At 35.8% G+C, this 25,990-nt stretch overlaps 2 protein-coding genes across 3 annotated transcripts in view; both read right to left on the bottom strand.

Moving 5' to 3' along the window:
* Positions 1–1,312: 1,312 nt before the first annotated feature.
* Positions 1,313–12,394, bottom strand: Bou (boudin). The gene is made up of 4 exons (XM_021345010.3): positions 12,209–12,394; positions 11,968–12,123; positions 2,736–2,876; positions 1,313–2,011 (listed from the first exon to the last, which is right to left on the bottom strand). Exons 1-4 carry the CDS (start codon positions 12,270–12,272, stop codon positions 1,812–1,814), a joined length of 561 nt encoding a protein of 186 aa, XP_021200685.2. The 5' UTR covers positions 12,273–12,394; the 3' UTR covers positions 1,313–1,811.
* A 689-nt stretch (positions 12,395–13,083) lies between these two features.
* The window catches only part of LOC110383954 (uncharacterized), an 83,113-nt gene continuing 70,206 nt past the window's right edge, over positions 13,084–25,990 (bottom strand). For both annotated transcript variants that reach the window (XM_021344940.3, XM_021344941.3), the window contains exons 5-10: positions 22,203–22,330; positions 16,985–17,179; positions 16,004–16,258; positions 15,415–15,584; positions 14,779–14,987; positions 13,084–14,380 (exon numbers count right to left, since the gene is read on the bottom strand). In XM_021344940.3, coding sequence (XP_021200615.3) covers positions 14,247–14,380; positions 14,779–14,987; positions 15,415–15,584; positions 16,004–16,258; positions 16,985–17,179; positions 22,203–22,330 — 1,091 coding nt within the window. In that variant the 3' untranslated portion in view covers positions 13,084–14,246. The remainder of the gene's footprint in view (positions 14,381–14,778; positions 14,988–15,414; positions 15,585–16,003; positions 16,259–16,984; positions 17,180–22,202; positions 22,331–25,990) is intronic.

The following is a 25,990-nucleotide window of genomic DNA, read 5'->3' on the forward strand; positions in this document are numbered from 1 at the left end:
TTTGGTACAAATAAACCGAATGAACACACATACTACCTATATGCACATTATATATGTATATGATGCATTTTTATATAGGCTATTATTTAAATAGGTATCTTTTTAATACCACCTTTCGCCACAAATCTTGTATAATAAGAAAAAAACCGGCCAAGTGCGAGTCGGACTCGTGCACGAAGGGTTCCGTAAATTACAGTTAAATCAACCTATCTCAAAAACTATAAGAGATACTTTGATCAAACCAAAAATCGTTGAAAGAGTTAATTAGCATGCATCACCTCTATTTTTTTTAGAATTTTATACCCCGTAGTTATAAAAATAGAGGGGGGGGGACATACTTTTTACGACTTTGAGAGCTGATATCTCAAAAACCGTTCACTTTAAGAAAAATGTTTTTTAGAAAACTTTATATCATTTTAAAGACCTTTCCATTGATACCCACACGGGTATGTACATCGAAAAAAATTTCATCCCTCAGTTACATGTATGGGGCCCCACCCCAATTCTTTTACTATTTAGTGTCATATTTTTGTAGCGGTTCATACAACACATATTCCCATCAAATTTCATCACTGTAGTACTTATAGTTTCCGAGTAAATCGGCTGTGACAGACGGACAGACGGACAGACGGACATGACGAAACTATAAGGGTTCCGTTTTGCCATTTTGGCTACGGAACCCTAAAACCGGCCAAGTGCGAGTCGGACTCGTGCACGAAGGGTTCCGTAAATTACAGTTAAATCAACCTATCTCAAAACAATAAGAGATACTTTGATCAAACCAAAATCGTTGAAAGAGTTAATTAGCATGCATCACCTCTATTTTTTAGAATTTTATACCCCGTAGTTATAAAAATAGAGGGGGGGGGACATACTTTTTACGACTTTGAGAGCTGATATCTCAAAAACCGTTCACTTTAAGAAAAATGTTTTTTAGAAAACTTTATATCATTTTAAAAGACCTTTCCATTGATACCCCACACGGGTATGTACATCGAAAAAAAAAATTTCATCCCTCAGTTACATGTATGGGGGGCCCCACCCCCAATTCTTTTTTTTACTATTTAGTGTCATATTTTTGTAGCGGTTCATACAACACATATTCCCATCAAATTTCATCACTGTAGTACTTATAGTTTCCGAGTAAATCGGCTGTGACAGACGGACAGACGGACAGACGGACATGACGAAACTATAAGGGTTCCGTTTTTGCCATTTTGGCTACGGAACCCTAAAAAGGTAGGTAGTAATTTGCACAATACATCTTACTGATTTAAAAAAAAGAAATAAGGAAATCAAAAGCACAAATATATTAGATTGAAATATTTATTGTACAAAATGCATGTATTACAAACAAATATTTTACCTTCTAGTCAGTCAATATTTAACAAAATTAATTAAGTTTACAATATATTGAGATTCATGACATATAAAAGTAATGGAATGTTATATTGGACGGACAGGTACAATTTCTTGATAAATATTGTAAAATACAAGCTTATTCAATATTCTATACAGAGTAAGACCATTTTAAACAGTGATCTTTGTGATAAGAGCTTGCTTACATACTATTTTGACAATAATACTCTTACAAACTATATATTTCTTCTCTATTTGATATTCAGGCACTTCATACTTTGAAGTCATATGTTTTTACATTGTCGTTTATATACTCCAAAATATTTATAATGTTGAATTGATCTCAGGCACTGAAAATTGACAAATAAAGCCATATCCTAAAAACAGAGATAGCTAGGTAAAAAGTATTATTCTATTTAAATGCTGCTTTATACAAAATGAATTTTTGAATCTTATAATACAATATATTTGAGAATGAAAGCTGTTATTACGGACAGAAGAGAAGTCTTCAAACTTGTTCCGGCATTGCAACCATCTGTGCTACATGTGTAGATACAAGTCCTGTACTCAAGTTTGTCACCGGGCTGCTGAACATAGTTACAGTAATTCCCTAGATCTAATGATGAACAGAACCTTTTTGTGCTGATACCTCCTGAAAGATGAAATAGTGGTTCAATCATTATTCTTAATGGAACTGAATAGTGTACTCAAAATGCTTTGAGTACTATTATTATCCAAAACAAGTAATACCTATGTGAAAGCATTTATCAAATTAGTTGTTGAAAGCCAAATGCACAAACAAAATGTTGCCCCTTTATTATATTACATTGCAATATAATGCAAATGTAGGCTTTACTGATCCTATACAAAATTAAAATGTTAAAAAGTGCAGTACTCACCAATATACATTTCACCAAGTTAGTATTTATCTAGTGCCCAGTGCTGTAAAACTCAAATAACCCAGTGCATGAATGAGTGTGTTGATACATTTATATTAGAGTAGGTAATACGCATATTTATGACCATGGCTTGCAGAAATATAATTAATACATAATAAAAACCACAAAAAACCATAATGTGAATGTTCTAGTGTGCTGCCCATATTTATTTTTGATATCATGCACAGAAAATATGACAAGCATTCAGGATTACTTTATGAAGCATTTATATAATTTATTCCCAGACTAATAAACACACATCCTCCGAGCCCTTTTTCCCAGCTATGTTGGGGTCAGCTTCCAGTTTTCTGGATTAATAAAATGAATGTTATTTTTACTGACATGATATCAAAAATATTACAATAATATATCTAACTACTTTTAGAACCCGTGATTAATACAACAAGCTACACCGTACTATTAGTTATTACTAAACACCTGTTAGTTTGATGCAGTACTGAGCATTGTAGACATGATCACAAGACAACGGCTTCAGTATGCCACCGTCTAGAGACATTAGTCCATCACCACATTCCATAGTTGATGAAGTGTTGCACTGATAACATTCTAACGATGAACCTAATATCATTGCAACATAAATTAGACTGGTCATCTTCTAGCATAATTAGACTGGAATGAACTTGGCAGTCGTTACGGGTAGTCAGAAGCCAGTAAGTCTGACACCAGTCTAACCAAGGGGTATTAGGTTGCCCGGGTAACTGGGATTAGGAGGTCAGATAGGCAGTCGCTTCTTGTAAAGCACTGGTACTCAGCTAAATCCGGTTAGACTGGAAGCCGACCCCCACATAGTTGGGAAAAAGGCTCGGAGGATGATGATGATGAAATTAGACTGGTCAAAACCTGGTTAGGTTACAAAATAATCAAGAGGTTGTTGGTGAAATAATCAAAATAAAAAAGTATTAGTAATTAAAATGAAAGAAACAAAAAATTAAAAAATAAGCGTTTTGTCTTGTAGAATCCAGTCTGCTACTTGTGAAATTGTATTATGAGTTAAGCATTAGTACACCCTTTAAATACATATGGATACATTATGAATGAACAATTAGAAGTTTTTCTCTCTAAACTAAATGAGAAATTTAATCAACAAACAAAAGTATCAACTGCAGAAATAACGAAAAATGTGATGGAAGCCCTAGATGAAAGGTTCAAAACGCTAATAGAAGAAAATAATAATCTCAAAAGTAACATAACAACCCTGGAGAAAAAAATATCTTATTTAGAAAAGGAGAAACGGAAGAATAACTTGGTTATTTTGGGAATTGAAGAAAAGGGAAAGACAGTATTTGAATTAGTCGATCATGTAAAGGACATTATATCAGAATCAGGGACTTATTTAGATAGCCAAGAGATAAGTGATATACCTACAAAGAATTGGAAAAATATCTGAGAATAATCGCCCGGTGAAAATATCTCTAACCACAACATGGAAGAAACATCTGAAAAATAAGAGCAGCTTACCCGCCAATGTGTATGTAAAAGAGGACTTTCCTAAGGATATTCTTGAAATACGGAAACAGTTGCAACCAAAAGTAGAAGAGGAAAGAAAGAAAGGAAATATATAGTTCATTAAGTATGACAAGCTAGTTGTGAAAAAACCAGGGATGACTAACAGGGAAAAAAGAAAAAGAGAGAAATCAGGATCACCAATTAATCCATCACAGAAAAAAACAAATACAACAACAACCAAACATTCAAAAACAGGGGAAGTCAGCAAGCCAAAAGAGATCATAAGACCCAATATCCTACAGTATGTTGAGCGTGGCAGGTCCAACTCATTCTCAGAGGCCCCAAAAAACTAAGAAGTAATATCGTTACCCGGAACCACAGTTGCCAAACTATAATCAAACCAACTATAACACTAACTTCCCCAATCCGGCTGGTCACCGTGGGGATAAGTGACCAACACCCTTCAATAAAATTCAAATAGAACGAAAACATCACACAAAAAGAAATGAAGTATTCAACATTGCGACACTAAACACAAGAACTCAATACCCAGGAAAGCTTATTAGAATTAGACCAAGCATTAGAACACATAAAATACGACATCCCAGGGATAAGCGAGATGAGAAGACCGGAAGAAAAAACAATTGAGTATGATAATTATATCTTGTTTCAAAAAGGTGGAACAGCAAGAGAAAGAGGAGTGGGCTTTATTATTAGAAAAACTCTAAGCAGTACATACGAGACTTGATAGGAATTTCAGACAGACTGGCAGTTCTCAACATCAATTTACCTGGATATAAAAAGACATGGACGATCATACAAGTATATTAACCAACCGAGTTAGCAACTACAAATGACATTGAGGACTTCTACACCAACTTATCGGATGTTGTAAAAGACTACCAAAATAATAACCTCATCGTCATGGGCGACTTCAACGCTAGAGTTGGATTTAAATTGCCTAGCGAAGAAAATACAATAGGAAATTATGGATGTGGTAAGAGGAGCCCAAATGGATTTCGGCTGGTCAACTTCCTACTCCAAAATAACTTGACACTACTCAACTCACTCTTCAAAAAGAATCCTAAAACCAAATGGACCTGGGTAACACCTGATGGAGAACACAAAAACGAGATCGATTACATAATATCAAACAAGCCAATGCTCCTCAATGATGCAAATCAAAAAATTGGCCAGCCAAAACTTGAAGAAAATCTAATAATGGGACGAGACGGTTATGGACAAAGAAACGCAAGCGGCGAGCGACTGATAGAATATGCCTATGAAAACAAATTGTCAGTGATGAACACATACTTCAAGAAAAAACAGTCTCGAAAATGGACCTGGATATCCCCCGATCACAAAACAAGAAATGAAATGGGAACAAATATAATGACCACCATAAAATGCTTTGATACCCTAAGTTTTGCAACCAGAAATATCTAGTGAACACCAGAAAAATAAAGTCTAAAAATGTAATTGTACCAGCTATTTTAGTCACGACTTCACTTTAAATTGTATTCGACCACCAAATTTAGTAAATGATCACCAACTCTTGACGACCAAATTAATGTATTATTTTTGCCTAAATAAGTCACTGTGATTGCCATAAAATGTAGGCTTATTACCAAATAAAGTATTACGATGCCATATTAAGTTATGTGTCCGGCTTGCAATGCATGTGTTAGATTATTGTATATTTCTTGATTTTAACTATCTTTGTAAACGAACTTTAAATGTCAATGTCAAATATTGAATATTTTTACTGTCTCTGTAAACGCACATGAAAACGAGGGTACCTTTATGTAATTGTTTTATGTTCATTAAATTTTATATCTAAAATCTTACATGTTTAATGATAAAATAAATATTAAAATTATCGTTATAAGTTTTAAATAAGATTTGGTGTGTTTAAATTAGTTTATTTCAATTGTGAATTTAGTTATTTGTGTATAAAGCTTACTTGTCTGTGATTGGTCAATTTTGGCGGGATAGTATGACTGTTCGAAATAATGTTTTAAAATAGTCGTGGCACTTTTCTGGTGGACGTTGAGGTGTAGACAACACACGAAAGTTAAGTATTCTTTCTGATTTATATTTTCTTTCTGTGATGAGATTATTGTCATTTTTATTGTAATTGTTGTTTTATGTATTATTGTGCTGATGTTTAAAATGTATGTGATCTATCGCTTTATACATGTCTTTAAGATATTATGCTGTACTGTGGTTACCGTATGGAATTATTTCTTTATGATTTATATGTTTTATGTTCTAATGGGTTATAACTATACAGACAGAATTGTGTTGCTGGGGAGTTTGTTCCACCACTTCTTCTTCCCAGCAAAAACACATAGGAAGTGGTGAAGGGTGGGCGTTTTGGGGGCTGTCTATTGTAAAATCCTGACGTTCTAAAAGTGCTGTTTTGCAGCCAAGTTTGAATTAATGATTTTTCATTTCGATTTGATTTTGATCATAGAAAATGTTTTATTTATTTTTTTATACCTTTATGTTAATTCCTTGCTTCCTACACTTATTCTTGGGATTTCAATAATTAAATAATACATTAAATTGCTCTATTATGTATCAAAATCTAACACATGCGTGAGTGTCAGTATGACGAGTGACAGGGGAAAATGGAAGAAAATGACATATTGCGCCGACGCCAAGTAAAATTGGGAACAGGGCAGGAGAAAAAAGAAGAAGAATGTGTTTCTCAATACACTCCCTCGAAAACACACTCTTATCGCACTGTTTAGAGGCATGCAATAGACAATTTTCCACGCTAGTGCAGGAAAAGGGTCCCCATAATGTTATTACATTTATTTTATCAGGCCGAACTTATTTTTTTGGAGTCAGTTTACTTAAACAGGATAGCAAGATGTAAAAACTTTTTTGATGATCATTTACTACTTTTGGTGATCATTTACTACTTTTGGGATAACAATGATTTATTTGGACTCATTTTGCTTAAATAGGATAGCAGAATTTAAAAACTTTGGTTATAATCTTACTTTAAAATGGTGGTTTAATTTTGGTGATCATTTACTATTTTTGGCTTACGCATGATTTATTTTGGAGTAATTTCACTTAAATAGGATAGCAAATAGCAAAGTGTTAAAACTTTGGTGATAGTTTTACATTAAAATGCGAGTTTCATTTTGGTGATCATTTACTATTTTTGTCTGCGGTTTGTTACTATATCTGGTGATCAGTTAAACATAAGCCAAATGAAATAGACTTCATACTAAGCAAAAACCTTAAAATAGTCTCATACTTATAGGTGCTCAACAAAATCAGCTTCCCATCGGACCATAGAATGGTAAGATGCTCTATAAATATTCAGACGCCAAAAATTAACAGAAAGTCATTTAAATCCTCAAACAACATTAAGTCAACTAAAGAAAAAGGAACATATGTGAGAAACCTTAAAGAAAATGCAAAAACACTATATGAAACCACTAAACACATGGAAGATCTACAAGTTTTGAGCAACGAATTAGAGAAAACAATCATAAATAGTCTAAATATGGGAAAAGAAACCAGGAAAAAAGAATCCAAAATTGTAAGTGACTAAACGTTGAAACTAATTGCTAGACGCACAGAACTCCTATCCACAAAAGGAAAATCTAAAGCAATGAGGCGCGAATTACCGGAACTCTACAAAAAAACTAACAAAGCAATCAAGAAAGACTACGAAATCCACAATAGGAATGTCATAGAAAGGAATATGACTACATTCAGAAGCTCATAAAGAGCTTTTAAGGAAATTACAACACGTAAAAACTGGATACAGGGCCTAACAGACGAAAAAGGCGAAACAAAGGACAGAGCAGATATAATAAACCGAGCCACTGTTTTCTATTCAGATCTCTATAAAAGACCAGCCACAGAAAGAGACCAAGAAGATGAGAATGAGGAAACAGAAACTAATACTACAACAGAATCTCAATCTGCCTTGGAAAGTATAACCGAAAGGGAAACAGACTTATGTACATATAAAGAAATTAAAGGTTGAAAAAAGTCCAGGACCAGATAGTATCCCCAACGAAGCCTTGAAACTTGGAGCACCTGCTCTGGTAACCTATCTGACAAAGCTCTTTAATCTAATTATAGAACAGGAACAAATACCTAAACAATGGTGCTGCTCAGACATAGTATTGCTATAAAAAAAAGGGAACCCGCTGGACATTAACAATTACAGACCCATAAGTTTACTATCTATAAACTGTTCTCCTCAATCATTCTAAGTAGAATCAACCCAGGCATAGAAAGAAATCAACCAATGAAGCAGGCAGGTTTTCGTGCACACTACTCTACAATGGACCACATTCATGCTACAGAACAAATCATAGAAAAATACAAGGAATACAATATGCCATTGTACATAGCATTTGTGGACTACTCCAAAGCCTTCGACAGCATATATATACATATGGAAGACCTTGCGCAAGAACCACATCAACGAAAAATATATTAGTGTGCTGAAGAATATCTATGAAAAGGGTACAAGCCAAATAAAACTAGACAGGCAAGGAGAGGAGTTCAAAATTGGTAGAGGAGTGAGACAAGGGGATCCTCTCTCACCCAAACTATTTATAGCTGTCACGAAAACATATTCCACAACCTAGAGTGGAAAAACAAAGGCATATGGATACTCAACACAAGACTAACACACCTGCGATTTGCGGATGATATAGTTCTTTTCAGCGAATCTGCAACAGAACTAAAGAACTTGCTACATAGCCAGAACATCGAAAGTAAGAAAGTGGGACTTGAAATGAAAGCACAGAAAACCAAAATTATGACTAACAGCTCCATGAAACAAATTGAAATAGAAGGCAAACCCATAGAATTTGTAAAAGACTATGTAGGTATATTTAGGAAAACAGATTTCTTTCCAATCAAATTGTAATGAAAATGAAATAGAAGAATAAATATCGCATGGAGGAAATACTGGCCACAAAAGGAAATCCTTAAGGGGAACTACAGTCTACAGATGAAAAAAATAATAATGGATTCATGCATTCTCCCAAGCCTAACTTATGCAAGCCAAACCTGGGTCTACACAGAAAAGGTGAAAAAGAAAATTCAGTCCTGCCAACATGCCATGGAGAGAAGCATCTTAAAATTAAGGAAAATCCAGAAAACACGGAATACAGACATCCAAGATAGAACAAAAATAACAGACGCACTACAACACAGTCTTAGACAAAAATGGAAATGGGCAGGACACATAGCTAGATACCAGGACAGAAGATGGACCTATACTACTACAAAGTGGAAAGGCCCTATAGGCAAGAGGAGCAAAGGTCGACCAAGAAAGCGATGGGTAGATGACATCAAGAGTATAGCAGGAGATGAGTGGATGCTAACTGCCAAGGACCGGGACAAGTGGCTTAAGCTGGAGGAGGCTTTTACCCTATAGGGACTACATAACAAATAAATGATAAAAATGAGAAATTTTATAAACAAATGTACTGTTATGAAGACAAATAAAGCTTAAATAAATAAAAAAAAAAATATAAGAAAAGACAGAATGGCAAGAAGAAGGAAAACGCTTGAAAAGGAAATAGAAAAAACAGGTGGAACAAAAAAGTACTACAAAAATTGAGAGAGCATGGAAAGGAATGGATATCAAAATTAAAAAATAGGAAATCTAAACAAACTACAAACCGCAAAGAGATTCAAGAGATTGCTACAGAGTACTATAGAAGTCTATACTCGAATAAAAATGTCGGAGAGGACAATATTTGTAAAACAGAACATGCAGAGCCCGACATGGTCCCAAGAATACTTAAACAAGAAGTGGAGAAAGCCATCTTGTCACAAAAATTAGAAAAATTCCCAGGACCTGACCATATACCGAACAAATTAACGAGAGGCACAAGAGGAAGAACTAAGCCCAATACTTGCCAAGCTCTTCGATGACATGCTAAACACAGGCACCATCCCAAAACAATGAGATGAATCCCACATCGTATTGCTGTATAAAAAAGGGGACAAGGACAACATCGGCAACTACAGACCAATAAGCCTTATATCAAACTTATATAAAATCTTCGCAAAAAATAATATTGCAGTGAATAACACAAACCCTAGACGATAATCAACCAATCGAACAAGCTGGTTTTAGAAGAAACTACAGCACTATTGATCACATTCACACCATTAAACAAATTATAGAAAAATATCATGAGTACCAAAAATCTGTATACATATCTTCTTCATCGTCTCTTTCATCAACTATTCAAAGGCTTTCGATAGTATAAAACATGAATACATCTGGTTAATATTAGTTACATAAAATTAACTAAAGCGATCTACAATAGAGGCATGAGGCAAGGGAACCCACTATCACCCAAACTGTTCAATGCAGTGCTGGAACACATCTTCCGGAAACTGAGTTGGAATCTTGGACTAAACATTAATGGACGAAGACTGAACCATTTAAGATTCGCTGATGATATCATCTTGCTAGTAGAAGATTTACAAAAACTGGAACAAATGATAAACACCTTAGCAAACAAAAGCAGAAAAGCAGGGCTAGAAATGAATGAAAATAAAACCAAGTTAATGACTAACTCCACTGAAGTCAGCATAACAGTTAATAGAAACAGCCTTGAGTATGTTAAGGAATATGTTTACCTCTGACAAATTATAACCCCTGAAAACTCAATCTCAAAGGAAGTAAACAAGAGAATAGCTAGTGGTTGCAATAAATACTGATCCTTAAACGAAATAATGAAAAACAAAGATATAAGCATGCATATAAAGAGGAAGACTTTCAACACATGTATTCTCCCCTGCTTGACATATAGGTGCAATACTTGGGGTCTAACAGATAACCACAGAGAAAGACTAGCATCCTGTCAAAGGGCAATGGAAAGAAGTATGCTCCAGATCAGGCTGAGTGACAAAGTAAGAAATAAGATCGAGAACTAAGCTGGTAGACATACTGACACGGATAGACCATCTTAACACGTTCCCGGACGAGCATGCTTAAGCATTTGTATTGGACAGTTTAATTATATCGCGGATGCTATAGCATTCCAAGTTTTTTGAGTATTTTTGTCAGTTATGCTTGAGCAGTTACTATTTCCCTATAAAATATATGTAGCCTATTTCTTACTGTCACTGCTGACACAACCACAGATTGCTTACTGCCACATGAGACCTTGTATGCACACAAAGATTACCATAATAAGATTAAAACACTGTTTACCCCTCCACCTGGCTACCCGCCTGGCGTACCCCGCGTGGTAGCGTATACTATATCATGCGCCAAATCTATTGAGAACCGTTCAGTGTAGCTCTGCTATAGCATTCACGTCGCACTTGATGGTGTTGGTTGGTACTAGGGCTGCCATCCGTCCGGTTCCCCTGGATTTGTCCTCGTTTGGAGGCCGTCCGGGGGCCATCTGGGCGGGGTTTCAAGAAGTGTCCGGGGAAAACCCGGACACTTTTCATGTAAGGAAGCACCTCATTGAATTTAAGTATATGTTAATAGTAAATGGATTACAAATTAGGTTAGTAAAAATCGTCCGGGTTTGGCGAAATTCGAGATGGCAGCCCTAGTTGGTACGCATCGTGACAGAAATGCTAGAGCAATTGCAAAAATCCCATACAAAAGAATAGTACTAAAATAGGGTGATTGACTGCCCGGGAACATGTTAAATGGAGCTGGACGGGTCATATGCTGAGGTGCAAGCAAGACAAATGGAGCAAACAAGTCACTCTGTGGTACCCAAGAGACGGTAAAAGGAGGCAGGGACGTCCAAAAACCAGATGGAGAGATGACATCTGTCTGACATTGGGACTATATTGGAGCAGAGTCCCACAAGACAGGGCTCAATGGAAGGAGTTGGAGGAGGCCTATGCCAAGAGGCACACCGAGATAAGGGATACCATCTAAATCTGCATACCATCTGATTATGCAAGTTGTAACTGTAAAACGATATTTCGGAAATAAAGGCTATTATTATTTATTATTTACACACTTTAAATACTTTACTAAGTTAGTAAACCCTTTACCAATAGCTATCAATTTGTTACTTTAGTTCCTTTAGTTCCATCCCAGTAAATACATTGTTACACATGGTTAGCCAGGCATTGTTATGTTCACACAGACACCACTATCATGTAATGCCTGTACTTATAAGGTACCCATTCGAGAGGTTAGTGCTTTTTATCGCTGAACTCTCACCTTCGTATCGTCCAACATGTTTGATACAGTACTGGGCGTCATGTATTGTCGCACAGTCATTAGGTACCAAATCAACATCACTCTCTAAGAACTCATTACATTGAAACGGATTATTCGAGTCCGTTCCTGAACACTGGTAGCAGTTTATAGAATAAACTAAAAATAAAAAAAATAAACAGAAATGAAAATAACAAACCAAAATAGGAAATGATACTAAGAAACAACGCCCTAAAACTCTTACCTGCTTTAAACATTGTAAATGATATGCAAATGTAAAGGAAGACTTTCTCATGGACACTCATCATTGTTAATTAGGGTTTGTATTCATATAAATATACGTATCTATTTAGAAAACAGTAAAAAATCAATAAAAACCCAAGCCAACGATCGACGCACTTTTTCTAGCTGTAACGAACATTTGTCAAATTTGACATTGACACTACATTGACAATGACAACGTTGACAAATAAAATAATGTTGCAAGGATTTGAGTCCCGGTCTTTTTGATGATGACCACCCTTACTATCAATGAGAAAACCACAAATTCTTGAACTATTTTGTGGGTCAAAATTCTGGCTGTAGGTACTTTTCGGTGTTTTCTTTTAATAATGGCACTCTTGTGTAGCTCCTTTGCGCATTTACTCAACAACCGCAACCAAATGTATAGTAGTCTACTTATAGGATTACTTGAAAAAGAGAAACTTTAGATAACCTGGTACATGGTAAATCTAAAAGTAGGTCGTGGCTAAGGAACAGCCTGGTCAACCGATAAAAGGTCGGTTGACGGGTAGTTTCTCTAATGATAGTGATTTCCCCAAGGTTTTGAAAGGTACATTAACCGTGGTACTGAGGTACATGATACACCCGATTAATATTCGGTTAGAATGGGTATCACAATATTATAGGTCGGAAAAGATTAGCCAAGAGAAAACGTGGTCGGTGACCTTTTATTTTAATTCATCACAAGGTCTTTGAGGTGAAGGTATCTTTTCTGACTGTTCCAGCTCTGGCAACTGAACCAGTAATATTTTGCACTTTGCACGGTCTATTTTTATGAAGGGAGTTAGGAGGCAGGTACCACTGACGATGGAGGAGGCTTATAATAAAAATCATATACTTATTCAGAATATTTATTATTGTATTTATATAAAAAAAATATTTAGGTTTATATAATAATAAACGAATACCTATTAATCGTTCTCATTCCTGTTAAGATATGTCTAATATAATATTATACAAACTACGGACGTCTTAGAGTCGTTAAATTATAAACATTAACTTGCATTCCAATTATGATACACAGACATCTTTTACAAACATTCATCATTCTTCAATTTTTATTAGAACACCTAGACGTAATAATCACATTATGCATGAGCTTTTCATTAACCCATGTAGACTTAATTTGTACATTATAATTCTATTTTAAATGCATAACTTAGTTTACATTCTAACTACAGGCAGTTTGAAACTCGAAAAATATTATTGTCATTAGATACTTAAAGCTATTATTTTAATAAAATATTCATCATGGAATGTTATATATCAAAATTAGGCATCTAAATATCGAACAAGTAAATATTTTGTATGATACTTATGAAATAATTAAGTATAAAATAGGTACATATAGTTTTCATGAGTAATTTATTGGCACTTATAACCACAGAAAAAGTTTGGGTACAGAAGTACAGTATATAAGTATAAAAGAGTATCAAAGTATAAGAAATAGTATTACAAAATAAAGTATAGAACAGTATACAAACGCCGATTTCGTTTACAATACTTTGTATAGATTTCGATGTCATGTGATTTATACATACGTAGTAATATATTCAGTTAATTTCCCTATTACTTATTATATAAAGTTAGAGACACACAAGACGAAAACAGGTGGGCAATTCTATGAAATAATTAAACTATTCGTTACCGTCACCTCAATATGAAAATATAGATAATTTGGATTTTGAATCAAGATTGTATAAAACCCATAGTAAGTCACTGCCAAAGGATAAAATAATGGAAACAAAAAAAATAATGAAAAATCTAGCTATCAATAGGTGTTACAATTCGCAACACTTAGATGGCGCCACAAGTACATGAAGGTGATTGTCAAAAATTAAGATTACCGATTTACTTACAACTGCTTTACACGTAACAACGCTTACACGAAATTGGCACGACATCATTATCTGACGTATATTCGACATAAGGCAATACCTAATGTATGAGCGGCGTCACCTAGTGTTGTTTTCTATAGAACTGCCCATATGACGTATAGTTCAGTTGCTGAGATTGGGCCGCAGCTGCAGCGAGCCTTCGACCCAGAAGTTGGGTCGCTGCATCATGGTCTGCCACAGCGTCACCTCCTTGCCGACGCTGTCCATCCAGTTTACGTTAGCGCCCATGTATGTGCCTGTAGGAAAAAGTATCGATTTTTAAATGTTTTTATGTGTTTATGGAGGATAGGTAATAGGAGGAGATAATAGGTCCTATCCATTAATAGGTAGGCGGGTTGATCGTTCTTCTGATTTTGAAGTCTTTAGGTGTCATTTACAATCACATTTTCACATAGATACGGGTTCTATTTTTGCATGAAATTGATGAAATGTAAAATCATTGAATTGTTGCTTAGTTTTGGCAGTAAACACCATGACTGATAGTATGCATTACTATGAGCATATCTTATCCAGGAGCTTAGAGAAGACCACCTAGTCTTCACTCAGGGCCACTAGCGGGCCCAGTGTAATCACCTAGTTTTTTATTATTTTTGACTGTCACACACGTTGAATATCTGTGACATTAGGTACATACCAGTGCCGAGCGACAGTCGGACGCCGCCCATGAAGTCGTTGGAGGCGAGTCGGTCGCGGTCCCACAGCGACAGCTCGAGTGCTCGCGCCGCCAGCTCGCCGAGCGTGACGCCGCGGTACGTGAACGTGTGCTCCCAGCGCGGGGACAGCGTGCGACGGACTACCGCCGTCTTCTGTTTAGCGAGGCGGCCGCGTTCAGGGAGGAGGTAGCTGGAAGGAATAAGAATAAAATTAACACCAAAATATAATTAAGACATTGGATATCTTACCTACGAAGGAATGAGATCGTGTTGTGAAGATTATAAACGTGACTGTGGATGGATAGATTTGAAGGGGATCACCAAAGAAACGCCATGGTTTGGATGGATGGATTGTGTGAATGTCGAGACAGCTAGAAAGAATGTTACTTACTGAAGAAAACATGTTGTCCCGACTTCAAATAAAATTGGGACAAGGGCAGGGGCATGATATGGTGTGATGCAAGAAAGAAATCTCAACGGCATTGTGCAATTTCGCATTAAACCATCGTGGTGAGCATTAACTCAATCCTTCTCAGTGTGAGAGCAGGCCTGTGCCCAGTAGTAGGACGATGAAAAGACTGCTGATTATAATGAATCAAAAGCCAATAAGTACTAACCTTTTACAGAAGACATCAGCGAGTCCATTAGGCTTGGTGGCGACGAGGTTCTTGGCCTCCTTGACGAGCACGTGCAGAGTGCCCTTGCCGCGGGCGCCGTCCGTCAGCTCGAGCTTCAGCCCGATGATCAGGTCGCCGCGGCTGCCTTGCTGCTCGTCGAATTGTTCCGTCTGAAACGAACAAAGTAAGTATTAGTATGAGATTTTTTATTTATAAGGGAATCTGACAAGGTTTACTACGCAGGTACAAGCCGAAGTCAATTTATCTTTGAACGTCTAAAGTTAGCCATATTAGATACTTGGCATATTAATGCGCAATGTATGTTCGTACATTTTGGCTGCTGCGCAGTTGTTAGTTTATATACTCATAACGTTACAGGGGCAAAGTTATTTGATGTGAGTAATTTTTTGTGAATATTAAAACATTTGCCCCCCAAATAAATTTAGCAGAATAGCACAACAATTTTAGAAGAGGCTACTCTAAAGCTAGAAATTCCCTTAATGCTAAAAGCTAGAAATTCTCCAGAATTCTTATGAAATTGACCAAAGTACAATGATAAGAATCTCCACAGTAGTTAGTAAGTACTCACTCTCTCATGCAACTTGTACCACATGGGCGCGGGGTCGTCGAACACGACATCGGCCAGCGGCAGCGTGACCTCGCCGAGGAAGTCGTTGCGGCCGAACATGTCCGCGTGCCACACGCTGAGCCACAGTGTCCGCGCGGACAGCGAGGCCAGCGGCTGAACGAAGCTGAGCGTCTCCTCGAACACGGGGTTCAGAGTGTTCTTCTTTACCTTCGTCTTCCTCTTGCCAGCTTTGGACTTGTCCGGTAACAAGTACACCTGGAATTGGATGATAAGGATTTTTAATATCATACATAACAGTCATTACATTTATATCACGCGATCTGACTACTAATGATACCTCTCAAAAGTCTCAATGCTTTGAGATAGGAAACCTGAAAGCATGTCATCGATATATGGGCTATCCCTGAGGCTAATCTTCGATCGCTTTTGTGAATCGTATCAAATCTTATGAAGCACGATTTTACCAGGAGGTGGATATAACCCATTTTGTATTAGAGCAAAACTTATTCTCATGCTTTGATGACATCCTCTAGGAAACAAGGCCAACAAAAATTGTTGTGTAATAATACCCATATCAGGCAGTTGGTTGTATACGCGCTATATTTTAATGCGTATTAATATTCTCGCTGTGTATGTTAATCAACTCTGCCGGTGAGCCGACCGTGGCCATGGGCTTGGTTAACTCGATTATTTTTAGACAGGTTTATAGTGAGCCATTAATATTTAGTACCACAGTTGAATGGTAAAATTATTCTTTGACATCTTATAGCGTCATATGCCACCTATTTACTTGGACTATTTGGTAGAAAAGTAGGTATTTAAAATTGATGTCGATCAGGAAATACGTTTGTTATTTACGAGCAGAATTATATGATCCGAACAAGCCATATATTATCATAATAAAAAAAACTAAATGCTATTCTAAATACTACTTTAAATAACGGTTACATTATTACATAGCTTAAAAAATATAGAACTCACCTTAACATAAGGATCGGATCGGTTCCGCTTGACGTCCACAGGCGCCAGGTCGCGACACCTCTTCACGCCGACCTCCAGCGCTCCCAGCCTGTAGTTGTACAGCAGAGAGATCTGCACCTCGCCTCGTATCGTCACGTTGGCCCGAGTGCCTTCCCCGGCACCAGAGTAAACTGATGCCATGGACTCTGAACGAACCTGGAAGATTTAAAAGGAAAATTTCAAAACAGTGTCATTTAATTAAAGAGGATAAATAGGGGAAACAGTTTTAAATTAAACTCTCACCAAAACTTTGTTATCACCATAATTATTACGTCTGATCGACATGTTTTAATATATTTTTTTTCTAAATGAGGAAATGTCAAGAGCGATTTCTGGGATAAAATAACAAAAACGCGGCAGCTCACGCGAAATTAGGTCTAATACTATCTATAAATAAAGCTGTGAGAGAACACATTGCACATTTTGCTTTGGTACCGCGAACACAACTGAGCTACAATTACGGTGAACTAACCAAACGGCATGTTTTTGTTTGCTTGCATTATCTGTCACTCGATACTACCATTCCTGCGTGAATACTAGTGTGTGGCATTCGTTTCATGTATATTTCGGTGTAATGATCATTTCTTTTGTTTCTCAGCTAATAGCGGCCAGTTAATAAGTGCTGATCCAGATTAGGCATTGGCATAACTTTATAATCTTCTAAGATAAATCTGGATACTGCTAATAAGGCTACTCAAATGGTTTTCTTTATTAAATTGACTATTATCTCTTCACGAAAAAGTAATGTTGTTTTATTACAACAAACTATAATTTAATTCCCATATAGGTACGCAACAGTAGACAAAAAAATCTAGTCCAGTCGATCCCACGCAAGTCCTCGGAACTGGTCATGCGTGGGCGCATTCTTATTTTTATGCCCTATACAGCAAGTAGTTATGTCAAGTTACCTTAACAAGATCAGGAAATCCATTTATTGTTTAACAGATAATCTGCATCAATATATTTTTATGTAATACAATTTATGTTTACATAATACCTATTGGAATGATATAAATTATTGTAGGTGTCTAATAATGGCGTCTGCAAGGAAAATGACATAAAATATATTTATGTATTACATTACAGGTGGCATAATAAATATTTGTATTTATGACTATAAATGTGTTTGGAACTATAAACATGTTTGGAACATGGAAATTGCATTGTCAATAAGGAACTGACAATAATTAATTTGTACTACTAGTTCCTATTTCAAGTGTATGTTTTAGAATTTGAATAGCGTTGATTTAATTTAGATAAAACTTGTTCTAAATTGTGTCTCACACAAATAAATAGAAAAACACATAGGTATATTTATCTGTAATTTATTGACCCTGAAATATTACAAACCTACTATTTTGACATTTTTCAAAATGACAATCTTTTTCGTTTTTCAATAGACAATTTTGGTAAGAACTGTGTCCATGGTGGTATGCGTTCTTTTGGTGAAATATAGCATTTTTTTTTTATAAAGTTCTGAATTTTCGACCTTGTGAAGGAAGACTAAAAGTACGGAAGTTATTTTATCAAAACTACGTAAACAAGTTATTTACTTATTAAGTGCTTCGATATGTCCGTGAGGATTCAATTAGATGACGTAACTTTAATAATTCCGGTATAGAATATGGCCCTTTGAAATGTCACCTAGTGAGTGGTTATTTATATCTAATCTTGACTAGGCATTTGATAAATGGTCATCTTGATTTAAAATACTATTGATGGGCTTTATTGGATATATTAATTGGCTGTAAGTACCGTGTGAAATATGTTGACATGAAAAGTTGGCTTTCAAAATGTGCTAGGATTGTGTAATGCAAAAGGGGGCTTTTTGTGGGTGCTGAGCGCTTGATATCTAGACACACGGCAGTGTGTCCGCCAAGTTCGAGCAAAAAAAGCGACACACCGGCCGTGGGTTATATTACACGAACCATTTCGGGCCAAATTCGACCCCCCTGTAACTCAAAATCTATTTTATTCACGCATATCAAATTTCTAGTATCTGTTGAGACCCCCTCACTTATCTAAAATACAAAATTTCACTAATATACCTATTGTAGGTCTTGAGATATTGACGTCAGAAAATCGCTATTTTTACTATACACTCACTGATTGACTGACTGACTGACTGACTGACTCACTCATCAAAAACCTAGACCACTTCCAATGGTCGTATTGACTTGAAATTTGGCATGGAGGTAGGTCTTTATGTCAAGGTAAAGGGAAAAATCTGAAAATGGCCAAGTGTGAGTCGGTTTCAAAATAATGAAGGTGTTTTATACCCGGTGTAAATTTATACCACTAAGGAACTAAAACGAACTAAATTTATCTATATTTATATAATATATCTTCGAATGGTACAAAGGTTTGTATTAAGTCAAAGTAAAGTAAAAATCTGAAAACGGCCAAGTGTGAATCTCTTTCGAAAATAACGAATGTGTAACTTTGATCTACGAACATAATATGTGATAACATGTCATGTCAGTCAGTTGGTAAATCTAGTCCATTTAGTCAATCTACTTCATTTCTTTGTAAGAAACATAGTGCATATTAAAAAATCTAAAAGATAGTATAAATGAGACATTTCTTTAACTAACTTCATCATAAGAAAAAAAAATAAACAACCTTACAAAAATAAATGAAATCCCACCCAAAACAAAAATGTGAAAGACTGCCAAGTTCGATAATATGGGAATGCTTCGCCTATAAAAGAAGTGAGATCTGAATAAGTACCAAGTTCCATACACATACCTCAGTTAAAAATAGTTACTTTTTAATGATGTTACTTGGCAAGTTTTAATAGAAAATTAAATACTTGATTCATTGCGTTTAGTAGGTTTATAACAAGATGTATGAAAACTTGCCATGTAACATCATTAAAAAGTAACTATTTTTAACTGAGGTATGTGTATGGAACTTGGTACTTATTCAGATCTCACTTCTTTTATAGGCGAAGCATTCCCATATTATCGAACGGGAACAAATATAATGACCACCATAAAATGCTTTGATACCCTAAGTTTTGCAACCAGAAATATCTACTGAACACCAGAAAAATAAAGTCTAAAAATGTAATAGTACCAGCTATTTTAGTCACGACTTCACTTTAAATTGTATTCGACCACCAAATTTAGTAAATGATCACCAACTCTTGACGACCAAAGTAATGTATTATTTTTGCCTAAATAAGTCACTGTGATTGCCATAAAATGTAGGCTTATTACCAAATAAAGTATTATGATGCCATATTAAGTTATGTGTCCGGCTTGCAATGCATGCGTGAGTGTCAGTATGACGAGTGACAGGGGAAAATGGAAGAAAATTACATATTGCGCCGACGCCAAGTAAAATTGGGAACAGGGCAGGAGAAAGAAGAAGAAGAATGTGTTTCTCAATACACTCCCTCGAAAACACACTCTTATCGCACTGTTTAGAGGCATGCAATAGACAATTTTCCACGCTAGTGCAGGAAAAGGGTCCCCATAATGTTATTACATTTATTTTATCAGGCCGAACTTATTTTTTTGGAGTCAGTTTACTTAAACAGGATAGCAAGATGTAAAAACTTTTTTGATGATCATTTACTACTTTTGGTGATCATTTACTACTTTTGGGATAACAATGATTTATTTGGACTCATTTTGCTTAAATAGGATAGCAGAATTTAAAAACTTTGGTTATAATCTTACTTTAAAATGGTGGTTTAATTTTGGTGATCATTTACTATTTTTGGCTTACGCATGATTTATTTTGGAGTAATTTCACTCAAATAGGATAGCAAAGTGTTAAAACTTTGGTGATAGTTTTACATTAAAATGCGAGTTTCATTTTGGTGATCATTTACTATTTTTGTCTGCTGTTTGTTACTATATCTGGTGATCAGTTAAACATAAGCCTTATCGAACTTGGCAGTCTTTCACATTTTTGTTTTGGGTGGGATTTTATATACGTGAATAGTACTGATCTAATTAGCCTAGTTTCAATAAATTATTTTGACTTTATTTATGGCTGATACTGGTATTCAATCCTATCACCCAACTTACAGAAGATTTTATGTAAAAGATTCTTAGTTATACATATTTGCTCAGAAAACTGACATTTGACAGTACGTTAATCGAATGTGTTAAATGAATTTTCGAGTAATTACTACTATTAAAATATAGACATTACGAAGTAAACGAAATAGGCACCCATAATGTGAGCGCAGAGACATGTGAAACGGGCCAAACGGCTGCATATGGCATTGAGTAATAACGTTTTATCGTATCTACCTACACTACAATACTTTATAAGGGTTTATATTACAACATTTGGAGTGTTAACACGATAGGCCAAGCCCAGCGCATTCATCGTGGGCAATTCATAAAACTGCGGCTTCATGTCTTAATTTCCTTTGTAAGTTGTAAAAGAAAGAATTATACAAGGTTTTATAGTAATGCCTGGATATTCAAGTTTAAACAAACATTTGAATTTGTACTACTTAACTGCAACTTGGATTTATCAATCTTTGTATATACCTACATTTTCTATCATTACACATCCGGCAGATGAATTCGAGCGTCAAGTACAAGTCCGAGACGAAGCGTGCAGCACGCACCAGCACCATTCATCACGTAAATCGTCACAGTAACCCAATTAAACCAACGCAGTATAAAGCAAGTAAAATATATTGTCACTAAGTTTGTCTGCTCACCCTACCGTGCATACATTCAGGTATTCGTTCAAGTAAACGTTTTGCAAAGCCTCGTTGTTCGCGGGCCGTGTTGCAAGACGCAGTAATATAATACAATGGCCAACGCGGTCATCGAGACAATACTCCTACACTTAAAGCACCTACAATACATTTAGGCCCTAAAGCTTGTGGGGGTAGGTCGGTTTTTGCTTGGCAATACATTTCTAGAACCAAGAGACGTGGACACATTTATGTGACATGGTTTATGTAAAAGTAGGTGATTCACGGTTACCTACGGTAGGACCATAATTATTGATTTTGTGGATCTATTGAAGTAACTATTGCCATGAAATAGGGGCCTGAAACGTGTAGAAAGAGAAGAAAATTCACGACAATACTAAGATGGGGGCCGTGACAAAGCGCACATACGTTCCGTCGATTGAGGTGCGCAATGACGTCAACAGTCCATGAGCTTAGTAGACTTGAATCAAAGTATTAAATGATATTTACCTGTAGGCCGCTCCTGTTGAGGGAGAACCTATCTCTGTCGAGCATGTCCCTCTCGTGGTGCGGTGAGTTCGACCTCCTCGGCAACGTTGCATGGTTGGGCGACACCGATTCCGACATGTAAACCTCATCTGGAAACAATACAAACAACTGTTATCAATTTTGAAATAACAAATGAGCAAACAAAATACACGTCAAACATACAATATTAATTAATTTATGAATTAAATATGGTTGATATTGATAAAATGAACGCAAATCAATAACGCGTGGGTCTATTTCGATATCAGCAATGATATCGAAATAGATTATATTTCGATTTCATTGCTATTAAATGTTCAGATTTTTAAGGCAGTTGCGGACCTCCAATACAGGTCTTGCCGCTTACTAATTAAATAATACTAAATTAATACATGGATTAAAGAAAAAGACCACAGGGAAAAAGGAACGTGAGTTCATATTCCATCTCAGAAGACTATAAAAGAATACAAACACTGCATTAGTGTATGTGCTTATGTAGGAAATCTTAAAGTGGAGTTAGTAAGTAGTGCAATAATTATTTTCGACAGAGAATGAAGGCGTGCCTTTAGAAGTCGAATCTAATTTTTGGTACCATCGTCCTTCAGTTCTAGCCAATCGTCGGGTTTGACAAATCGACACTTTTTGCCCCTCGTCAAAGAATTATCACACCACTCCAAAGACCTTACGAAAGTGTCTCGACACGACAAAATCTCTCGAATGAATGAGATTTTCTCACCAGATTTTAGGGTACTGCATCGACTGTTGCTTTCTGAATCTTGTATGGACGGATTTGCCGCAACCTTTTTGGCCGCATGGTTTTGGTTGCCCAAATTAAGTGCACTGTCATTGCGTTCGGAAGTAAGTAACAACGTCGTGGTAGACGTAGAAAATTCATCATCTAAAGGCCTCGTTACTATCAATGATGGAATACATGCATCTGGTACCACTTTTGCCTTTGTATTTTCTGCATTAAGGGTGTAACTCCTCCCCGTAGGACCGACAAGAGCAGATGATGGATTATCAATGGGAGAATCAAGGTCATCATCCGATTTTCCTTTACAACACAAACATCGAATTAAAAACGAGCCGAGCGTCATCTTTTTATCACTTTTAACACCGTTCCTGTAAATGTCGACTGGATGATATGCACTCTCACTTATCGTACCACGGCTAAAACCTGCATTTTCTATTGACGAATAACTTGGTTCTGATTTGTAACTAATTGAATAAACCATTATTCACTCATTTATCCAAACGCACAACACGACTGCATGTCACTAAACTAAATCACTATTTTAATTCCACATAAAATCCGTACTTTATCGTATCCTACATGTCATGGTCGTTTCCTGTTGTTTCACTATACAACATTACATGTAGTTGGTGATACCATTAGAGATAGAATACGGTGCAAAAAAAAACGGTTGTAATTATTCACTCTGTACACAATGTATTGGATGGAATCACACCGGAGAGACCTCCAAAAGAATTAACGGGTTGTGTTCGTAATGCTGGCCGGTCAGCGCTGTAGTGACACCGATTTAGTTCAGGACATTTATGGTTATTGTTTTCCTCAAAATAAATCAGTATTTACATCATTTTGCATAGGACTACGTAACCGCAAAATTAATATCACAACGCTACTTTTATGCAACCTTATCATTACAATTTTAGAAAAGTAAAAGTATATTTAAGATGAAAAATTAGGGTTTATATTTTAACGATGTTCTGTGAAATGATAACATGTTTCACTAATTGTATTATGTAAGTTTAACATACATTTTGAGTAAGATTACGTACCATCGAGACGTGAAGACTTGTGCGGTAAATCAAGTGTACTCCAACGTAATGATTTCACGGGTTTATTTTCCGCATCACTGGAGTCTCCACTTAAAGATTTCGTTGACTTTAAAATATTTCTTCTCTGCGTGAAAGTAAGCGTGGGCAAGGAAGATTTAAAATTTTCTTTAGATACTTGCATTTCAGTTTTAATTGGGGTTTGGGTTAAAGATTTCGTGCTTGTTGAATGTTTTGTTGCACACTCCATGTTTCTGTTTAATGCGTCTATGTCATTCAAATCTCTGATTGATGAACCTTCGTATCCTGATTCTGAATTTATTGAACTGGCATTATCAGTTTTCTCACTCTCAGTAACGCTTTCTTCTTTTTCCGAAATTGACATATTTTGAATTCTTCCTATGATACTTCTAATATCACATTCTTTATTTTGTAATTCTTCTGGTATACTTGTGGTAGAGGTATCCTCACTGGATTTAATATTATCTTTTACATCAATACATGTTTTCGGTGTAGACGTTTCTATTTGAACCTTGTACTTTATTTCAGATTCATCTTTGCAGTCCTCCTCCGAAGAATTATTGGGGGAGTCAAAAGACACGTAGTGTTCTTCCTTTAGTTGTATGTATCTTTTCTTTGGAGTTTGAGAATTATTGCCCTTGTCAAGTGATATATTTGAAGAATTACAAGACGTATAGCTTTTATTTTCAGTCAAAGTGGAACCCGATTTTGAGTTTTCGTGTTGAGCTGACATATTATTTGAAGATCCATAAGACAGTAGTTTTACTATTGATGGGGATTTTAAAGAGTAATCTGATTCAGTTTTGCTGTAATTACTACAAGAGTTTAGAACTCCACTCCTTTTTTCAACTTCCAAGGTATTTTCTTTCATTTTCTGAATACACTCATTTATTGTAGGAGGACTATTAGAATATTCTTGATCGCTGTCTGGCAATGGAACATTTAAACACTCGGATTTTGGAGTTAATGCAGATTCATATGAAATATTATGTGGTTTAATTACTGGAGCACAATTAGTTATTGAAACCTTTTTTGGTATTTCAAAAGATTTACTATGTTCCTTTTTGTATGAGCTTGTACCACAATCTTTCACTTGAGCACTTGAGGGCGAATGTAAGTTGGTTTGAGTTGCAGTGCTTTCGCAATCAACTGGCACATTTTGGCTTTCCTCCACTTGAACACAAACACTATTCTTAGAATCATTCACCAATTTTTTTTCTATCTTCTTTCCAACAGCATAATTTTCGCGCACTTTCTGTTTTAATGGCACTGTTTTAGGCCGCGATACTTCAGACGCCAAAACAGAATATAATTTAAACTTTTGTCTATTGTCTTTGCGAATTTTGGCTAGCGGCACAGGTTTGTCAACGTCTTCTTCCTCTTCTTCATTTTCCACAACAAAACAATTCCAACATGATACGTCAGTATTGTTCTTCTTTTGAACCTGATCACAAGCACTTTTATCAATCATTATTAAATCATGTAACACAATATTAATATTAAAAGCAGGTATTAACCCTCGAGGAATACGAGCCTGACTAAACCTCGACCAAAGGTGTCGAGTGCTTAAATAACCTGTCCATAATGTATTTTAATTATTTTTAAATATTCAAGATAAAATGTTACGCAACCTAATTTAGAACATAGTTCTCGAAGAATATTTAGTCCGGTTTTAAAATGTTATGTAATAATGTAACAGACCACAACCTTTATAATAATATATTCGTTGATTTAAGAAGGAAATAAGATATACTTGTTATTTCCATATATTTGATAAAAAAGAATCATAAAACAACAACAAAAAGTATCGTAAAAAAAATACCATAAGTGGTCCTGCTGGCTTGATGCGCACCGGACAGGCAGCTAATTGTAGTAGACGCGAGGTCACAAGTTCATTCGAATTAGTCGCAAGCTTGATTTGCTCAACATACTCTCAATATTGTACTAACGAT

The sequence above is a fragment of the Helicoverpa armigera genome, chromosome 12, assembly GCF_030705265.1.
Source record: "Helicoverpa armigera isolate CAAS_96S chromosome 12, ASM3070526v1, whole genome shotgun sequence".
Classification (NCBI taxonomy): domain Eukaryota; kingdom Metazoa; phylum Arthropoda; class Insecta; order Lepidoptera; family Noctuidae; genus Helicoverpa; species Helicoverpa armigera.

Coding starts and splice junctions, on each gene's coding strand:
- Bou (XM_021345010.3), bottom strand. CDS start 12,272: ATGATGAGTGTCCATGAGAAAGTCTTCCTTTACATTTGCATATCATTT. Junction 12,124..12,208: donor ATTTACAATGTTTAAAGCAG/GTAAGAGTTTTA, acceptor TTTTATTTTTAG/TTTATTCTATAAACTGCTAC. Junction 2,012..2,735: donor GTACTGCATCAAACTAACAG/GTGTTTAGTAAT, acceptor TTCATCTTTCAG/GAGGTATCAGCACAAAAAGG.